This window comes from Triturus cristatus, chromosome 4_1 (assembly GCF_964204655.1).
Source record: "Triturus cristatus chromosome 4_1, aTriCri1.1, whole genome shotgun sequence".
Classification (NCBI taxonomy): domain Eukaryota; kingdom Metazoa; phylum Chordata; class Amphibia; order Caudata; family Salamandridae; genus Triturus; species Triturus cristatus.
The window spans coordinates 1,191,335,080-1,191,351,475 of NC_140585.1; the positions used below are offsets into that span (position 1 = coordinate 1,191,335,080).

General features: G+C 45.9%; 1 protein-coding gene and 1 non-coding gene across 2 annotated transcripts in view; both read right to left on the bottom strand.

Moving 5' to 3' along the window:
• Positions 1–16,396, bottom strand: part of TNPO2 (transportin 2) — a 96,493-nt gene that overhangs the window by 13,802 nt on the left and 66,295 nt on the right. The window contains exons 14-22 of the mRNA XM_085654457.1: positions 10,712–10,883; positions 8,875–8,961; positions 8,246–8,353; positions 7,327–7,485; positions 6,942–7,029; positions 6,271–6,369; positions 5,505–5,600; positions 4,827–4,902; positions 4,254–4,353 (exon numbers count right to left, since the gene is read on the bottom strand). Coding sequence (XP_085510583.1) covers positions 4,254–4,353; positions 4,827–4,902; positions 5,505–5,600; positions 6,271–6,369; positions 6,942–7,029; positions 7,327–7,485; positions 8,246–8,353; positions 8,875–8,961; positions 10,712–10,883 — 985 coding nt within the window. The remainder of the gene's footprint in view (positions 1–4,253; positions 4,354–4,826; positions 4,903–5,504; positions 5,601–6,270; positions 6,370–6,941; positions 7,030–7,326; positions 7,486–8,245; positions 8,354–8,874; positions 8,962–10,711; positions 10,884–16,396) is intronic.
• Positions 6,760–6,828, bottom strand: LOC146856348 (small nucleolar RNA SNORD41). The gene has a single exon (XR_014958993.1). It is a non-coding gene; the product is annotated as a small nucleolar RNA SNORD41 (small nucleolar RNA).

Here is a 16,396-nt window from a genome sequence, read left to right on the forward strand (position 1 = left end):
CGCTTTCTAGCTGTGGAGACAACTAGGGAATCTAGGGGAGCAGGGCCCTTGATGTAAGCAGGGTCTGTGGGTGCCGCCTTGTACTTCTTCTCTATTCTAGGGTTCAGTACTCTGGCTCTGACAGGGTCTTTGAACACCTCTGTAGCGTGCTTGGTGACACCCTTAAGCATGGGTAAAATGGAAGTAGATTTGTCTTGTATATCAAATGTATCCAGTAGGAAGTCTTCTTCTACTGGTTCACTGTGCATGTCCACCCCATGGTAGTGTGCTGCTCTCTGCACTAAATGATGAAACCCTAAGGAGTCCTCTGGAGGAGACGGCCTTGATGGGTATAGGTCGTCCTGAGGTACATTGGGTATATCAGGGTTATTGTAATCCTCCCATGGATCTGGGGTCCCTGGTGGAGTGGGATCCATTGGGGCGTCCGCCGGGTAATTGTCCGGATCCCCATCATCCGGATCTGGGGATGGGGCCGGATCGTAGTGAGGTAAAGGTGGCGGAGACCTGTGAGGTGGAGGCGGTGGAGGGGGTAGGGGAGGCGGTGGTGGGGAGGGCACTCTGAGGGGAGAAGTAGCAGAGTCCTTCCTTTTGGGTGGAGGAGGAGGAGGAGGAGCCGGAGCATCAAGGCGTCTTTTCTTGGTAGTTAAAGTCAAAAGCCCAGTCTTTGGATCTTTGGACAAAGTCTTTTGTAAAGGGTCTGGTGTAAACAGAGCCAACAGTGTCGAGTCGTCTGTCGGCACCGGTGATTTCGGAACCGGGGGTTTCGATGGTCTGTGTGCGCCATGCTTTTTTGAGGTCTCCGGGTGTTTCGGCGTCGAATGATGTTTCGGCGCCGGAGCGTCGGTGCCGACAGATTTGTGTTTGTGTTTGGTCGGCACAGAGTGTCCAGGCTTCGGCACCGGTGGTTTCGGAGTCGAGCTGGATTTTGCAGTCTTCGGTGCCGGATGCTGTTTTTCGGCACCGGGTGTCGGCTGGCTCGATCCCGAGCTGCCATGAGACTTTGGGTGCTTCGACACCGGGCCCGAAGGTGGGGTGATCGAAGTTTTGGTTTTGGTTTTGGCCAGGCCGGCAGGCGAGGGAGTAACCTGAGTCTCTTTGGTTTTCGGCGCGGGGGTGGGAGGGGGCATAGTACTCACGGCCCGCTGCGCTGGTGTAACGTCCTCCACGTCGGAGTCGTCGGCCTCGGAAGCGCTGACGACGTCTTCCTCCTGCTCGGTGTGTGTTTGCCCCGAAGCTTCAGCGTCGTCTCCGAAGATGTCCGGTGGAGCTGCCGAGGATGAGTGCGCCATGGTGCGTCGAGCTCTTCGATCTCGGATGGTCTTCTTCGATCGAAAAGACTTGCAGGCGGGGCAGTCTCTAGCCTCGTGTTCCGGAGAGAGGCAAAGGTTACACACCTGATGGAGGTCGGTGTGGGGAAATTTAGACCCACATTTTGGGCACTTTTTGAACGGAGTCCTTTCCATCGGCCGGGACCGGAGTCGCGGAGGGCCCGAAGGCCGGTGTCGATGTACGGGATGGAGAAAAGTGCCGCTTCGAGAGATGAAGATGATGAAGGAACTCGAAGAATCGAGGATTTTCCGTCGAGGCTGGAACCGTAGAAGTTCGAAGCCGGAGCACGAAGTATCACATCCGAGCCCGATGGCGGAAAAAAACAATCTGAGGATGGAGCCGTAGCCCATGCGCAGAACGGACCGAAGGAGGAGTCACCAAACTCGTGACTTCCAAAGACTGTCCAAGAAGAAAAACAAACTGCAAACATCCGGGCCCAACACCAGATGGCGACCTATGCTAAGTGTACAATCTGCAGCTCATATGCCTCGAACATTTATTTTTATTTAAAAACGTACTTACCTTGTTGTGAAGATCTTAGTCTTAAAATGAAATACCAAGCTTATTTTTATAAAATTGGTGTGATCTCCTTTGAGTTGTGTGTCACTTACTGGATGTGCGCAATAAATGTATTACTCCTCTGTGCTAGGCCCAAGACTGCTCGACCACACTACCACTAAGAGCATCTTGGGGCTTGCATTGAGCCCTGTACACTTTGGGGAATCTATGGACGCTATGCATGGTATAACCACCTAGTGGCATACCATATACAGAGCCAGCTTCCTACACCCCCCTACTATTTCACGGGGCCTGAAGGCGCATCGACTGGATCGCTCAAATATGAGGCTCATGGTCTCAAAACTACTTTAGTTATGCGTGGGTCACTCCAGCTCCTGAAAAATTGGGGAGTTGCAGAGTCTGCGCAGCCTCGGAAGACCCAGGCCTTAAATGTAGATGCTCCCATGTCACCCGACAGACGAGAAGTCGAAGACTGCTTCAACTGCCTACTCTTCTTGTGCCCCTTACCTGAATGTCCCGAGGCCTTTGAGTTGGGCAATAACTACTTCAGGCACCGCAAACTGTCTCAGGACCTTGATTTTCAGAGTCACATGCCAGGCTACCATGAGCGTCAGGGATCACTCCCTCAAAGCAGTCAGATTTATGGCCCAGCAATTGGAGCATGCCACTGTCGTGGCTGCACTCTAGGTACCACAGACTGATGAGGTGTGGGTCGGTCAGTAACATCAGCCGGTGACCGGTTCCCCAGGCTTAAAACCAGTCTTCCTGGATGACATTCTACTACACAAGAAGGAAAACCTCGACAAAACGTTGAAAAAATGACTGAGGTGTAGCTCTGGTCCTGGATCAGAGCTGGCTGACGTAGAAAATAAAGAACTGAAGTCAGTGCGCCAAGGTGGCGCCTATGTACTTGTCGCAGATGTCACTTTTGGCACAAGTAACGCAGATGACAAGCGGCGCCAATAGACATCACACACTGGCACGCAGCAGTACTGCTCACAAAAAATCTGCCATATCTGGTCCGACGCCTGGGGAAATTCTAAGGTAAGGATTCGGCAGCTAGAAGTCTATCAGAGGTGAAAAACTAATTATGCACATCTTGCCACCGAACACTACCTTACGATCCAACAGCCAAGCCCCCGCCTTACGATCCAACAGGTCCAAGTCATGTAATCTGTTCATGTATTCCTTAACAAGTACTAACAGCAGTTAATTCTAACCTCAGGGGACCAATTTTGTTTCATCGTTATACTGAGGGGTAATAGGGGGGGGGGGGGGGGTTGAGAAGACAGTCACAGGTGAAAAAGTGCACCCTATGATTCAATAATGTGGAGTCAGACAGCACAATTTACTAGCGTGCAGGAGTAATTGCTCTGAAAATTCAGATCCAGTCTGGTGCCTGGGATTATCCTCAGAGGTGAAGAATCTACTGTTAGGAGTGTTTGCATTGATCACCATAAAATGAGGGAACTACCATGGGATGCACAAGGGTGAAAGTAGGGGGACTGACATCCATCTAAAGTAACCACTTAGATAAGCAGATTTCATGTTTACCACTAGGTGACGGGGTATAGTTCACGAGTGTTAAAATGGAGTAGTCCATGCTTTTATTGCAGGCAATTTAGCTGAATATTTTAAAAAAGTACACCTTCTAATATCCTTGCACTCAAATATTAATCACGTACTTGAAGCCTCTGGGGAGCGGAGAGCCACTATCACACTGCAGTTTGGTTTCCTACTGTGGTGTACTTTTGGCCATCGCTTAGCTCGAGGCGGTTACATTTTAGAAAGAATTTTCTCCATTATCAGGTTTTATGCCATTCTACGTGCATGCAGGTGTAGATAAATGTGAACGTATGATACGGAAGTGGCAAACAACTTTAATGCAACTATATGACTTGGAGAGGTGTTGTGCACAGGACGCATTTTGACTCGAGTTCTTTTGGAGGCCAAATAAGTGACGAGCGCTGCTGAAGCCCTATGACCGCTACTTAAAGCAAACCCGAGCTGTGTTGGGTGTATCTGTACTATTATGCTACCTATGGGCCTATAATTATACTCCTAGCCCAACTCTGCATCCCAGACTGGTTCCCATACAAATACATTCCACAGCCAGACAGTCCATACTTAATGGGTATGCTACCATAGAGAAAATACATCATCCAAACTGTCTTTTCTAGTCTTGAAAACATATGTATACATGATAGGTTTGTTCTCCGCCTCGGCGGATATACTGCAAAAGGTGCCATGTTAAATGAGTGAGGGGTTGCGAGATAAAGTTTTTCCATTGACAGACTAGGAGAAAGGACAGAATTCACTCAGGCACTATAGCCCCTGATGAAGGAAGCCTTTCAAGAAGGAGCCCACCAGCAATTGAGTACAGGAACTCCCAAATTCATCCTTACCTGCACCACACCACTAGGATTTACTCCGATCATCATGCAGATTCCACGAAATGCTGAGTCCTTCTCCTCGTTGTCTCTGATATTCCTCAAAGACGTACACCTGAGGAAAGTCATGTTTACTTATCAAATATTAAAGGCACCAAATGCCACCCTTTCTCCCACCACTCTCTGAAGCATACAAAAATCAGTCTCAAAGCACTTTCTGCCAGATTCACGTCACGCTTCCTTTCAATGTATGAGAGTAACAAGGGTGCAGTTCTAAGATTCAACATGACGATTGGACACGATGCCATGCTTAGCCACAGGGCAAGAAAATGAACCAGCATAGTTCTGCTGCAGAAAGCAGCAAAGCTCAGGGAACAAACATTGCCAGAGCATGTTCACAATATTCAGCAGCGTCACCAGCACTAACATGGTCACTAGTAAAATTTTAACCCAACATTGATCAATGGTAACATCCTAGCTCTTCCACAGTAATCAGCAAATTGGACAATTTTCTAGCCCCAAATGGTATCCCAGCAACTAACCCTTTAAGCCCGCAGTGATTTTTGCCATGCTTCTCTTGCAGCTTACCAGGGTCTTATGAACTGCTGCAGCATTGGAGAAACTTCCTGGGGGCACACACACCCCAAACGCCCAATGGTGATTGCTGCATTTAAAATAAGGAAAAACAATTTTAATCAGGGAAGAGGGAGCTCTGCCATGCCACCCCTCCCAAATGTAGCCACATTGAGCTCTCCAGTGATCTAAACTAAGAAGCCCTAATACAGTGTACTGCATTCATGCCATGGGTGTATGATGAAAGGAGCGCGGTTTAAATGGATAAACACAAAATAACACAGTAACTTAAGTGAGGTGAAACTGCAGATCCAATATTTGTCCCATGGACACAAAGAAATAGATCTATTCCTCTAGCCCTCAACGGACGTCCGGGATGTTAAAAGCTTTATTAGCACTATTATAATTAATGCAGTGCATGGTGTTTGTTCACCTTCCTTAAACACCATAACACCACCAAGCAGGTTCAGATATGAATGACACTTTTGTAATTGAGTAAAAAAAGTCATCTCATTTGACTGAAGTACTTTTCCAGACACCAAAGAGTTACAGCAACCAAAAGGCTGGGAGCCGGCCTCAAATCAAGTTTTCACTAGCAAACTACAGAACGGTTCTCTTAAGAACACAGAGCAAAGGTCCCCTCAATGGAGGCCATCATGAGGTTTACCACAATTTTTTCAGCTGGTCACCCACCTGTGTTCTCCAGGAGCGTTTTGGGAGTGTTGGGCCGATTGATTATCTCCACCAAGTTGTTCAGTACCATCTGCACATACGGCTGCATTTCAGCACCTGAGCAGAGTAATGAAAAATATGGAAAGGACGCACCTTGTTCAGGCAAACTAGCAATTTTACAGAGAAGATCCATCAGTTCAGCAATATTTGAAAGAGTTTAAGATGAGTAACAATGTGACTACTTGAATAAAAAGCACACACCACCTTTCTGGGGGGACTAAAATTACACACCAGCCTAGGGACAAGACACTACAAAAACTGGTGGTAGTTTGACTGAAAGGGAATTCCAAAGGCAGGGACCTGCGCAGTTAACACCCGGCCACCTTTGAATGAAAGACTGAAGTGAGGAACAGACAGGTGGTCATGGTCTCTACTTTACACTGTTTGCACTACGGCTCAGTGGTGTATTGTATTTACCAGGTATTGTGACCAGATTAAGGCATCTTCAATTATGCATTTAGTTAATAAAATCCCACTTGGGGTAAAAACCTTTTAAAACCTCTTCTGAACTTTCGCTAGGATGCGCTGTTTACATTAAAGATATAAAAAAATGAACCTGGAGACAATGCAGCAACATTGCCCTCTCACCGCCATCCTCTCGTCCCCACTGAGACTGATCTTTCTTGCCTTACACTAGTTAAGGATTTCACTGATTCAGCAGCAAAGACTGAACTCCACATTTAGCAGAGGAATGAATGACTGCACAGTTTGTGACTGGACTACTCACCCATTTGCATGCAGATCTCGCCAATGGCCCAGGTGGCATTATTGCAGACCGAGATGAACTCTGGATTTAAGTTTGTACCCAAGATTGGCATAAACTCCGCTGGAAGGGGGTGATGGGGGAGGGAGAGAAGGAAGAAGAGAAAAAAGGTGAGGTTTATTTTCTTAACATCTACAATTTTAATTTCTAGTAAATAAAATTGCGGTGCCCAACAGCAAAAGCTTCCCAGTGAGATCAAACATTAACTCCAATAATTCTGCATCTTAAACGTGAGCAATAAGAGCTTCAGAAACCTTCAAATATAGCTTAGACTGCCACCATTCCGCAGCTCTCCTCAAAGACATCTGGAACAGTTTGTACTTGCTGTGGTTCTCCAGACAGAGGTTTTAAGACCTCAATTTCTAAAAGGAGTCACATACTTGCTCTCATTTAGTCAGTCTGCAGACCTTCCTCACCGAGCTGTTGCATGAAATGACATGAGCATCTTTACCTCTGGATCAGACAGTATGAATAAATTAATCACTGTGCAATCAATGTTCATGGATTCTGCATCACATCCAGAGGAAGCACCAAGAAACCAGCTGGCTGCTGCTCACAAAAAATGTCACAAGAGGAACAGCAGACTACTGCTAGTGGCAGAACGCAAGTAGAATCACACTGAAGGGAAAACTCACCGATACAAGGCTTGACATGCAGGAAGCAAGCTTTTGTGAGATCGCCTAATAGCGCAAATGAACTTTGCCGCACTTCTGGCATGGTGTCCTAAAAGAAACAAAGGGGGAAAGAAGCAGTGAGCAGACAAAGAGTAAAGCAGGAACAAGGAATCTAAAGGCCACAGAGATTCTGCCTCCAGGCCCTCCATCCCACACAACAGAACAAGGCTGTACAGTGGTAAGAAATTAAAAAGGTTAAAAATGTACACATGCTTTAGAAGGAAATATTATAAAACATGTTTAGAGATGGTCCATATGAAAAGCCACCTTTTGGCGCAAACTAAAGGCACAAACCTTCCTACATGTAACAATCTGGAATCCAGAAAGTTGCAACCACTGCACTCACCTGCATGCACTGAAAGAGCAGGGTCATTATGTTGCTCCGCGCCACAAGCTGTTCCACGTGGCCGCCCAGGCCCTCTGCTAAGCCACTGAGGAGATCAAGAGCCACAATCATGAAGTCCTTATCAGGGGCCTCGTACTGCTCTGGGTGCTGGCTATACATCTGCAGGAGATATGAATTCCACAAGAGAGGCATAAAACAATAGAACCTGTACAGTAGACCGTGACTAAGCACTCCCTCAACCCAAAATCATTGCCCCCTGCCGCTTCCCAAATCCACTGCAACCGTCCATCCAAATTCGCAAAGTCCCAGTTTTAACTAACAAGAAAACCTAAAACACCAAGTTGGACCGGTTTATTAAATATTAAATGGATGTAGAGCTACAGTCAGAATAACCAGTCTTTGAACTGGCACTACCACCTCATGCAAAGTCATCACAGGCACTTTTGATGAACAAAAATTCTGGATGATTTAGTCTGATTGCTTGGACCGTCCTAATTAGTCTAACATAGGACAGCAATTATGTGTATGTTAGAAAATCAGGACTAGAAACAGTGTCCCAGAAGAGTCTTGTTTGGCCTCCTGTGGTATTCGCACAGGACTAGCTCAAAGGACCAGCCGAAATGATGCAATAGAGACCCAACTCACTTGGGGACAAAGCATTCTCACACTCTGTTGCATCAAGTCAATACCATTTAAAATAGAGGCGGCAAGACCAGCCCTTCCTAGAAAACTCTTGAAGCCTTCCCCTTTCTCAGATATTGGCTGCTTATTCTATCAATAACTTTCATCCCTAAATGACACTGGATGAACCTTTTTACCGGTATCTCCCAGAACGTAGCCCTTTCCCACTGTACACCGGAATCACGTGGAGCACAGTTCTGCCAGAAGACACCTTAACCACAGAACTTTTAGTACATACCATGGCTTGTGCAAGTGTCTTCTGCACGAGTGTGACACATCGCTGGTAAACAGGCTCACAATATGGCAGGAATCCACTCTGAAGGGCAGTTGCCACAGAAGACAAACACTGCGAAGAGAGCAAATGCATAACAGACTCAGAACACAAGAACCACACTTCAGGTCATGCTGGGTACGTAGGTTGGATACAACAACTCCAATTCACTGAATGAGCGTTTCCATTCATTACAAATACTTGCCTTCATATACCAAAATCTATATAGAAAGTAAAGGAGAAAAACTGTACCCTGTTGAAAACAATTATATACCTTCCCAGCACTGAACAAGCAACCCACACACCTGATAAATGCAACAAAAAAAACAAAAAAAACACACACAAACAGCACTATTCCCTGGTTTAGACAAAGTGAATACGTAAATTAGGGAGTTCCATGACAAAGGTCTGCATCATGTCCAGAGAGCAGTGCGCATCCTAGTAATCCCAGCCCTAACATTAAATGGCAAACTACTGACCCTCTCCACATTAGCAAATCCATCTGTAACATTCTACCTAAATGAATAAATATCAGTTTTTTTTAGGATCTCACACCTGCTCCCCTAAACATCTCCAGACTTAAAACTATCACTCACTTCCAAGAGGGGGAAGAGATCCTTGTCTTCGTCTTTCAGGTCATTCCATTTCTGGATGAGAGGCGGCATCAGTTTTTGGATGTACTCCTGTGGCAAAAAAAAAAAACAGTAAATGGGACAGAGGTGGAGGTCAGAGCAGAAAATAAGAACTTGAACTGAATAGGAAGACTGGTGAATGGTGCATCAGGACTGAAGGAGGTTGAGCGCACAGCATGGGGTCCAACCACTGAGCAGCGTACAGCAAGGTGGAACTGAACAGGGAAGCAGAGTTGCAAACGGAGGATTGGGAACGAGCAGAGGATGACCTTGGAGGACCATGGCCTGGCACAGACTGCGGCAGGCGAAACAGAGCTCTAGGCACTAAACCAGATAACAGTGAATGCAACATCTAAAACATCAGTGCAGTTTAATAAAGGTCTAGTTTTAGAAGAGATACAATACTAACCTCGAACATCACAGAAAAGCCCAACAAGCAATTGCAAAACAAATAGGCCTACGCGAGGAATTTGTTTGATCCAAGATGTTTTCAGCCATGTTGTACAGCAGCAAAATGCTTTGCAGCATGGCTGAAAGTTAAGGAAAAAAACACTGGCGGAGGGAGGTTGGTGAGCATGGCAACATGGACAAAGATGGTGTGTGGTTAGCAGGGCAAACCTGACAAAGGGATTGAGGGTGCTTAGCAGGGCAACACGGATAAAGGGATGGAGGGTGCTTAGCACGGCAACTCTGACAACAGGTGGGAGTATAGCAATACAGAAAACAGGAGGGAAAGTGGGAGCAGGGCAACACAGAAAGGGAGGATGGGGCAAGCCAACACAGGCAGTAACAAAACACTGAAGGGGGTGCGGAAGGAGAAGAGTATACATGAGGGAGCCAAGTATAAGGTGTACTATGGTACGTAATGGGTCGATGCACGCCCCCCCCCCCCCCGGACCTGAAGAGACAGAACGCTAGGTCTAGACCAAAACAATTAGTATGAAGGTACTGAGCTGAACCTAGAGAGGCAAGCAATAACTTTTGACCAAAGACAACAGGGCGTGGGTTCAGATCTACACCCATAGAACCACTAATGCCCAAGGATTATTTAGAGAAGCACAAGCAATTTGGGGACTAAACCCTTGAGGGTGCTAGCAGTCTAGGATGGTGGCAAAATTCAAAGCAATTCTATGGCAAAAACTGCAATCTTTAATTGAGCTTGAACATATTGCAAATATTAAGGCTTCTGCAGGATGATCCGCAGCCCACCGCAGTTCACCCACTGGAGCTGGAATAATTTCTTATAAGCCAATTAGTTTCACCAACTGCAAGGGGCTGTCACAGCAGTCTCTTTTGTAAGTGGCAAGACAGTTGTAAGGGACAAGGACAGCTTCCACGATGTTAAATCTAGCACCATCCAAACCCTAGCAATAAAAATCAGAGTACACATGAACAGTCTTGAATGAGGCACTTTAAGCAACAAGAGCAGAGGGTCACAGAGACGAAGGACAGATTCGTCTAGATAAGCCCCAGGGAAAGAATGAGACAAGGAGCAGAGGGAGGGGAAGCAGGGTTCAGGCGTGCAGGGACTGTACTTGGATGCATAGTGAATACAAAGCCGAAAGAAATTCAAACAAGGACAACTATACAAAGACAAAGGGTACAAGGTAAAATGCAGCAGAGTGGAGGGGGGGGGGGGGGGGAACCAGACTTCATTAAAATATGAATGGAGGCAACACTGGCAAAGAAAGCATGGCTAAGGGAACACTATACCACAACATGCATGGCAATCTAGAAGGCAAGGAAAAGAGCACTTTGGTTGTGGGGCAGACAGACTATCACAACCGAAGCAGGTACTCACTGGCTGGTTCAAATGGTGTCCCACGGAGTCAGCAAGGGTTCCAATGGCATCGTAGAGGATCAGCAAGTTTTTGTGCTGGTACTTGCCGAAAGCAAAAACTAATGTGTCCAGGATGAAGCTGAGGTAGGGAACAAGCTCTGTGCAAGCCTCCTCCTCCAAGGTTGCAAAGGCGCTGCGATTAGAAACGAGAAGTGTTACCTCCAATAAAGCAGCAGCATGCAAGGCATAACGCAAGTGCTCAAGGCTACACACCTAAAGATCAGACCAGCATACAAGCCTTCACTGGAGAGGTCTGGTGTCAACACTCCAAGTATATGTTTAAGTGTATGAGCATTATACAGAACAGGTGACTTCAACCAGCCAATCGCAAGATACCAGTAGCTCCCAGACACCTTCAAAGTAGTTTGCAGCCATGAGTTCATTTTTCAGTAAGCACAGGGTAAAATTTCTCTTTTAATGTAAAGGTAAGGCTGCATTTACTTTACATTGTCAAGCCGCAGACTGAAAGCGAGCAATGCTCAGTCAGATTCATGGGCCAGGCAGGGTCACAGCGGTGAAGAAATTAAGTATGTCAACTCAATATTGGAGCGTGAGAACAAAATGATGCTTTTGAATTGGACAAAATTTAAATTAAATGTTACCCCAAGGATTTACTTTAGTTTAATTTTCTCCCATTTCAAAGTGTTGTATTCACATGCAGCAGACCTTATGCTACCAGTGGACAGCAGACACGGCCATATTTATAACTACATTTCTGCCATTTGAAAAAATTACTTTCAAAGTAAAGACATTGTTTTCTATGAAACATTAAGCATCAAGGTCTTTCTACACTTGCAATTAAGCAAAGTAAGTCGTTATGTTTTATGGAGCCTGCTTATTCACTTAAAATTCCTCCCATTTAAAATAAAACTTATTTTTCGGTTTTAAATATGGCACCATGTCTACATCCCACTAGGAGCAAGATGCTTGGTGTTTACAAATGTGACCCTTGGAAATAGGAGAAAATGTAAAGGATGAGTTTTATGGAATCCATACAAAAAAAAGCTACCTCTTCTAGATAGTGTTATGGGGGAGGCAAGGTGAAGCACAGCCCCGGGCTCACACCATCTTGAAGATGGGGAGCCCTGCCCAATCAGGATTAGGCTACTGCCCCCCTCCCACAGGAGAGGCAGGATAGGGGGTGTACCCACCCCAGGACAGGGACCCATTGGTCCCTGCCCTTCACCTACCTGTAACACCCCTAAATCTAGTATTTAGGGGCACCCTGAACCTTCCTTCCCCAGATTCCAAAATCCGAAGAAGAGCTAGAAGAAAGAAGACCTGCCCTGCAGCTGCTAAGAAGAGGAAGGCACAAACTGCTTTGGCCCCAGCCCTACCGGCCCGTCGACCCTCAAACCTGCTCCTGCTCCAACCCGGCATCTCTTGTGGCCAGCAACCTCACAAACCCCGGAGGACCTGGCTACCTTTGGACTCTAAACCCCTGGGACTCCCATGAGTAGAGGCTCTACTCAAAATCTACTACTAATCCCTGGCAGCAGCCCGGAACCACGAACCCAGCACACTGCCCCAGCCAAGCCTGGCCTGTGCCAGAGTGAACAAAGACCACGAGGACGACCCCATGGCGACTGTGACCCCGAGTCCGGCACCCAAGGACCTCCCTCGACACTCCTGAAGAAGCCTGCAGCCTCATAACAAGGTTCCCCCCCCCCCCCCCCCCCAACTGTGATCAACAGAGGGTAAGATTTCCGACACCAAAAGGCACCCCAGCACCCAGCTGTGCCCAATCCTGGGGTACCTACCTATCCTCCAACTACCCAACTTACCTCTCGAAGTGGTGGTGGCACCTGAAGAATCTTCGTCCCCGAGCTTGCAGTCTTTCTAAACCGGAGATTTCCCACTGAAAACAATTGAGCGCCCGAAGGCTCAAAAGCACCCTGCACCCAGCCGCCCGAGTGGCCCTGGCAGTGCAACCTCTACACCCATCTACTTCCCCACTTGCCCTGAGTAAGTGACCAGGAGCCCAGTTCCCACAGCCGCGTGGCCTGCTAGTCAGCAGTCACCAACCAAGGCCCCCCCTATCCCTCATAGGATAACATTGGGCCTAACTCTCTCTGCACCCGGCCGCCCTAGAGTCGCTGAGGGTGAACCAACTGTACCTACCTGACCCTGGGGGGGACCCCTGAGTCTATGCCCAGAACCTCAACTCTGCCAGTCGAGTACTTACCCTTAAACCGATAACTCTATTTTCCTCATAGGGTAACATTGACTGGCTTTTTCCTGAAATTTCTTCTAAGTGTGGACTTTCCAAACTTAAAATATTCACCAAAAATCAGCCAAGTAACGAAAACGAAATTACTCACCTGTTCTTAGGTGAGCTCCCAGTGCTGGATCTTGGTGCCCAGCCCTGACTCTGAAAAATACTTACAACTGTACTTACCAGTAACCCAATTTTCTTCCATAGGAAATCAAAGACTGTTTTTCTGTGAAGTGTCAATTTCTGCAATCTTTAAATATTCTTTAAAAATCGTATAATATCTGAAAACGTAATTACTTACCCGTTTTGGATAAAGGTCCCAGTACTTAGTCTAGGCACCCAGTACTGGATTACAAAAGTAACGAGAACCTACTATACCTGCAACTTGAATTTTCTGCCATAGGGAATCATTGCCTGTTTGATGAAATATTTTGTGTCAACTTTTTAAAATAGCGAAATATTGTCTAAAATAATCACAGTAATTAAGTCGATTCTTATCACTTGATTCCAAGTACTGACCCAGGACTGAATTTAGGATCCAGTCCTGGAATTCCAAAAGTAATCTGTGGCAAATAACTTGAAACTTCCATTGAACTCAATGCATTATTGTGTTTAGAATGGAGTTGCCTATTGCAACCACTTGTAACTGTCTACAAAAGTCAATTGCATATTGCAAAAGTATTTATACAAAGCATCTCATTCTGAGAAAGTATATTTTAAAGCCTATTGTTGGTTCTAAAATATATTTTTTATATATAAACCACTGGCCTCGAGTTCAGTTAGAGTGTGTGAGACCATTTGCTGGCTGAGTGTGCAACAAATGCTTTACACCAGGGGTCTCCAACCGGTCGATCGCGAGCCACCGGTAGCTCGCGCTGCTGTATAATTATTGAGACGAGATACAAGCTTTTCATTTTGTAGCCCTTCATTCTCTTTGACAGCTATCAGCCCTTGCCCGCCCTCACACGAACCAGCTGTTCTGATTGGCTGAAGGGAGTTTAGGTGGGGCAGGGCGGGCTGGAGAATGTGACGTTTTTCCTCTTAGGAGCCACCTGTCTTTTCCAGGCTTTGCCCGCGCTTCGCATTTCTTTTCCGTTTGGGCCTCCCGGAGCAGCTGCTGTTGTGAGGTAAGTGGGCCCCTGACCGAGCAGTAGCAGAGTCGGTAAAATGGACCCACTGCATGCAAGGCCCTTTCATTTTAACATTGGCTGCCACTGTGCTTTAGATCTGCCTTCGGTTATAAAGCGCAGTGGCAGGCAACGTTAAAATTAGAAGTCCTTTCAGGCACTGGGCCGGTACCGCGGTGGCAGCCTATGCTACAATTCAAGGTTCTTGCCTGCACTAATCTGCTCTCACTGACTTTACCACGCTTTAATTTGCCTTCGCGTAGTAGTCAATGAAAGCGGCTCAGTGCATGCAAGTATCTTTAATTTTAACATAGGCTGCCACCGTACTTTACATCTGCATTAAGCAGGAATAAAGCGTGATAGCCAGTGTTAAATTGAAAGTGCTTGCCTGCACTGAACTGCTTTCGCAGTCATGAACAGGCAAATATATAGCGCAGTGTAGTAATCGGTGAAAGCCTTTCACTGATTACCGAAAGTGGCGTTCAAATTAAAAGTCTTTGCATGCACGGTGCTGCTACCGCACTTTAAATCTTCCTTTCTGCCTTTAATAAAGCAGGGTGGCGGGCAACACAAAAAATTAATGGTCCGTGCATGCTCTGAACAGATTTCACAGTCATGCAAAGGCAAATATATAGCGCAGTGTAGTAATCAGTGAAAGCCTTTCACCGATTACTACACCACGTTGTATATTTGTCTTTGCATGACTGTAAAAGCTGTTCAGAGCATGCAAGGACCTTTGATTTTAACATCGGCTGCCACCCTGCTTAACAGTAATAAAGCACAGTGGCACCCGAGGTTCAAATTAAAAGTACTTGCATAGGGTTTGTGCAGGTGGAGATAAAGGAGTCTACTATCTTTGCCGGTGTGTTGGCCTTTCTATTATGTTCTGTTCAAACAAGACTTCAGGCAAGATGGTTTTCCAGTGCAGGCCTGATCCAGCAATAGAGTTGAGCCGGTATTTGTATTGAGCCCGACTCTCGTCTTTGCAGACAAAACATACATTTATGTTTCCTGGAAATCACTCTTGGAATAACCAGCTCTTAACCATTCTTCTGATTTCTAGATGAGTCTGAATGCCCCGTACCTTTGCCTGGAATGCATTTCCTAATTTGAAGGCCTGTATGGAGAAAGTATTACCAACACATGTTATTGTATGCTGGAATTAATATACCCTGTGCTAGCCCGCAACATAAGTTTCTAGGTTGAAAGTATTTGATCAGTTTTGCCTACAGTGATTTTTTTAGGACCTTTACTACTTTATCTTATCACTACGTGAGTGATGCCTAATAGCCTGGATGAAAACTTCTTGTGAATGGTAACCAGTGAGGAGCTATCAGCAGAGGAGTGTTGTGGGTGTGTATCTTTGTATTGTGCTGCTAATGCCAGGGCCGGCTTTAGGGCAGCGCGACCGGTGCCACTGGGTGCTGACTTTGTGTGGGGGCGCCAATATTATGGAAAAGCACTTTCTGCTGCATTCCTGGCCTCCAGCAAATTTCAGACATCAATCAAAATATCAAATTAAGTGGGTGATTAATGTAATTCCTGGAAAGAGAGAGATCGGAGGTTTGTGTAATAATCTGCAAAGGAAGTTTTTACTCATCGTAAGGTAGCACAGAGGGTTAATATGCCTGCTGTAAAGAACTTGCAGATCACAAAGTGCATATATAACCTAATGTAAACAGGTCAGTGGGTTACTACTTTTGTCAGAGAGAACATATTGTTGCTAGCTCTATACAAGTTAAAATCCTAATGTAGAGCAGTGAGCAAGTAATTTATCAAAGAGCTGCTTGAAAACTGCAAAGTATTGGCTGGCTGAACCGTTTTGATTCCCCCCAGTTTTTCATTTCCCTAATATTGCAAAAATAGGTTAATTTGGGTAGAAATCTATTATTAAAGAGACCCCCAACCATGCATGGTGTTAAGTTTTAAATTCTTTGTTTCTGCCTCTCCTGACAAAGCGCTTTTAAACTATCCTCCCTACCAGTATGGATGACCTGACTCCTGTACCTTCTTGTCGTCTGTCTTATTTAACATTTGATTGATTGTCTGTGTAATCTGTGTGATGTAGTGTTCTGACACCTTATAGGATTGGCGCGATAAAACTAATTAAATGCATCAGAGAGTGGTTATTAAGTATTTTGTTCAAACCACAGTACGGGCAATGAAGAAATTAGGCTTAAAAGTTAATGAAACAGGGCGTGGGGGTTCTCTTGGAAAAATGCGTGAGTTGCTTGGGGTTTAGTAGCTCACGATGATTTTCACTGACCAGAAGTAGCTCTTACTACACAAAAGGTTGGAGACGCC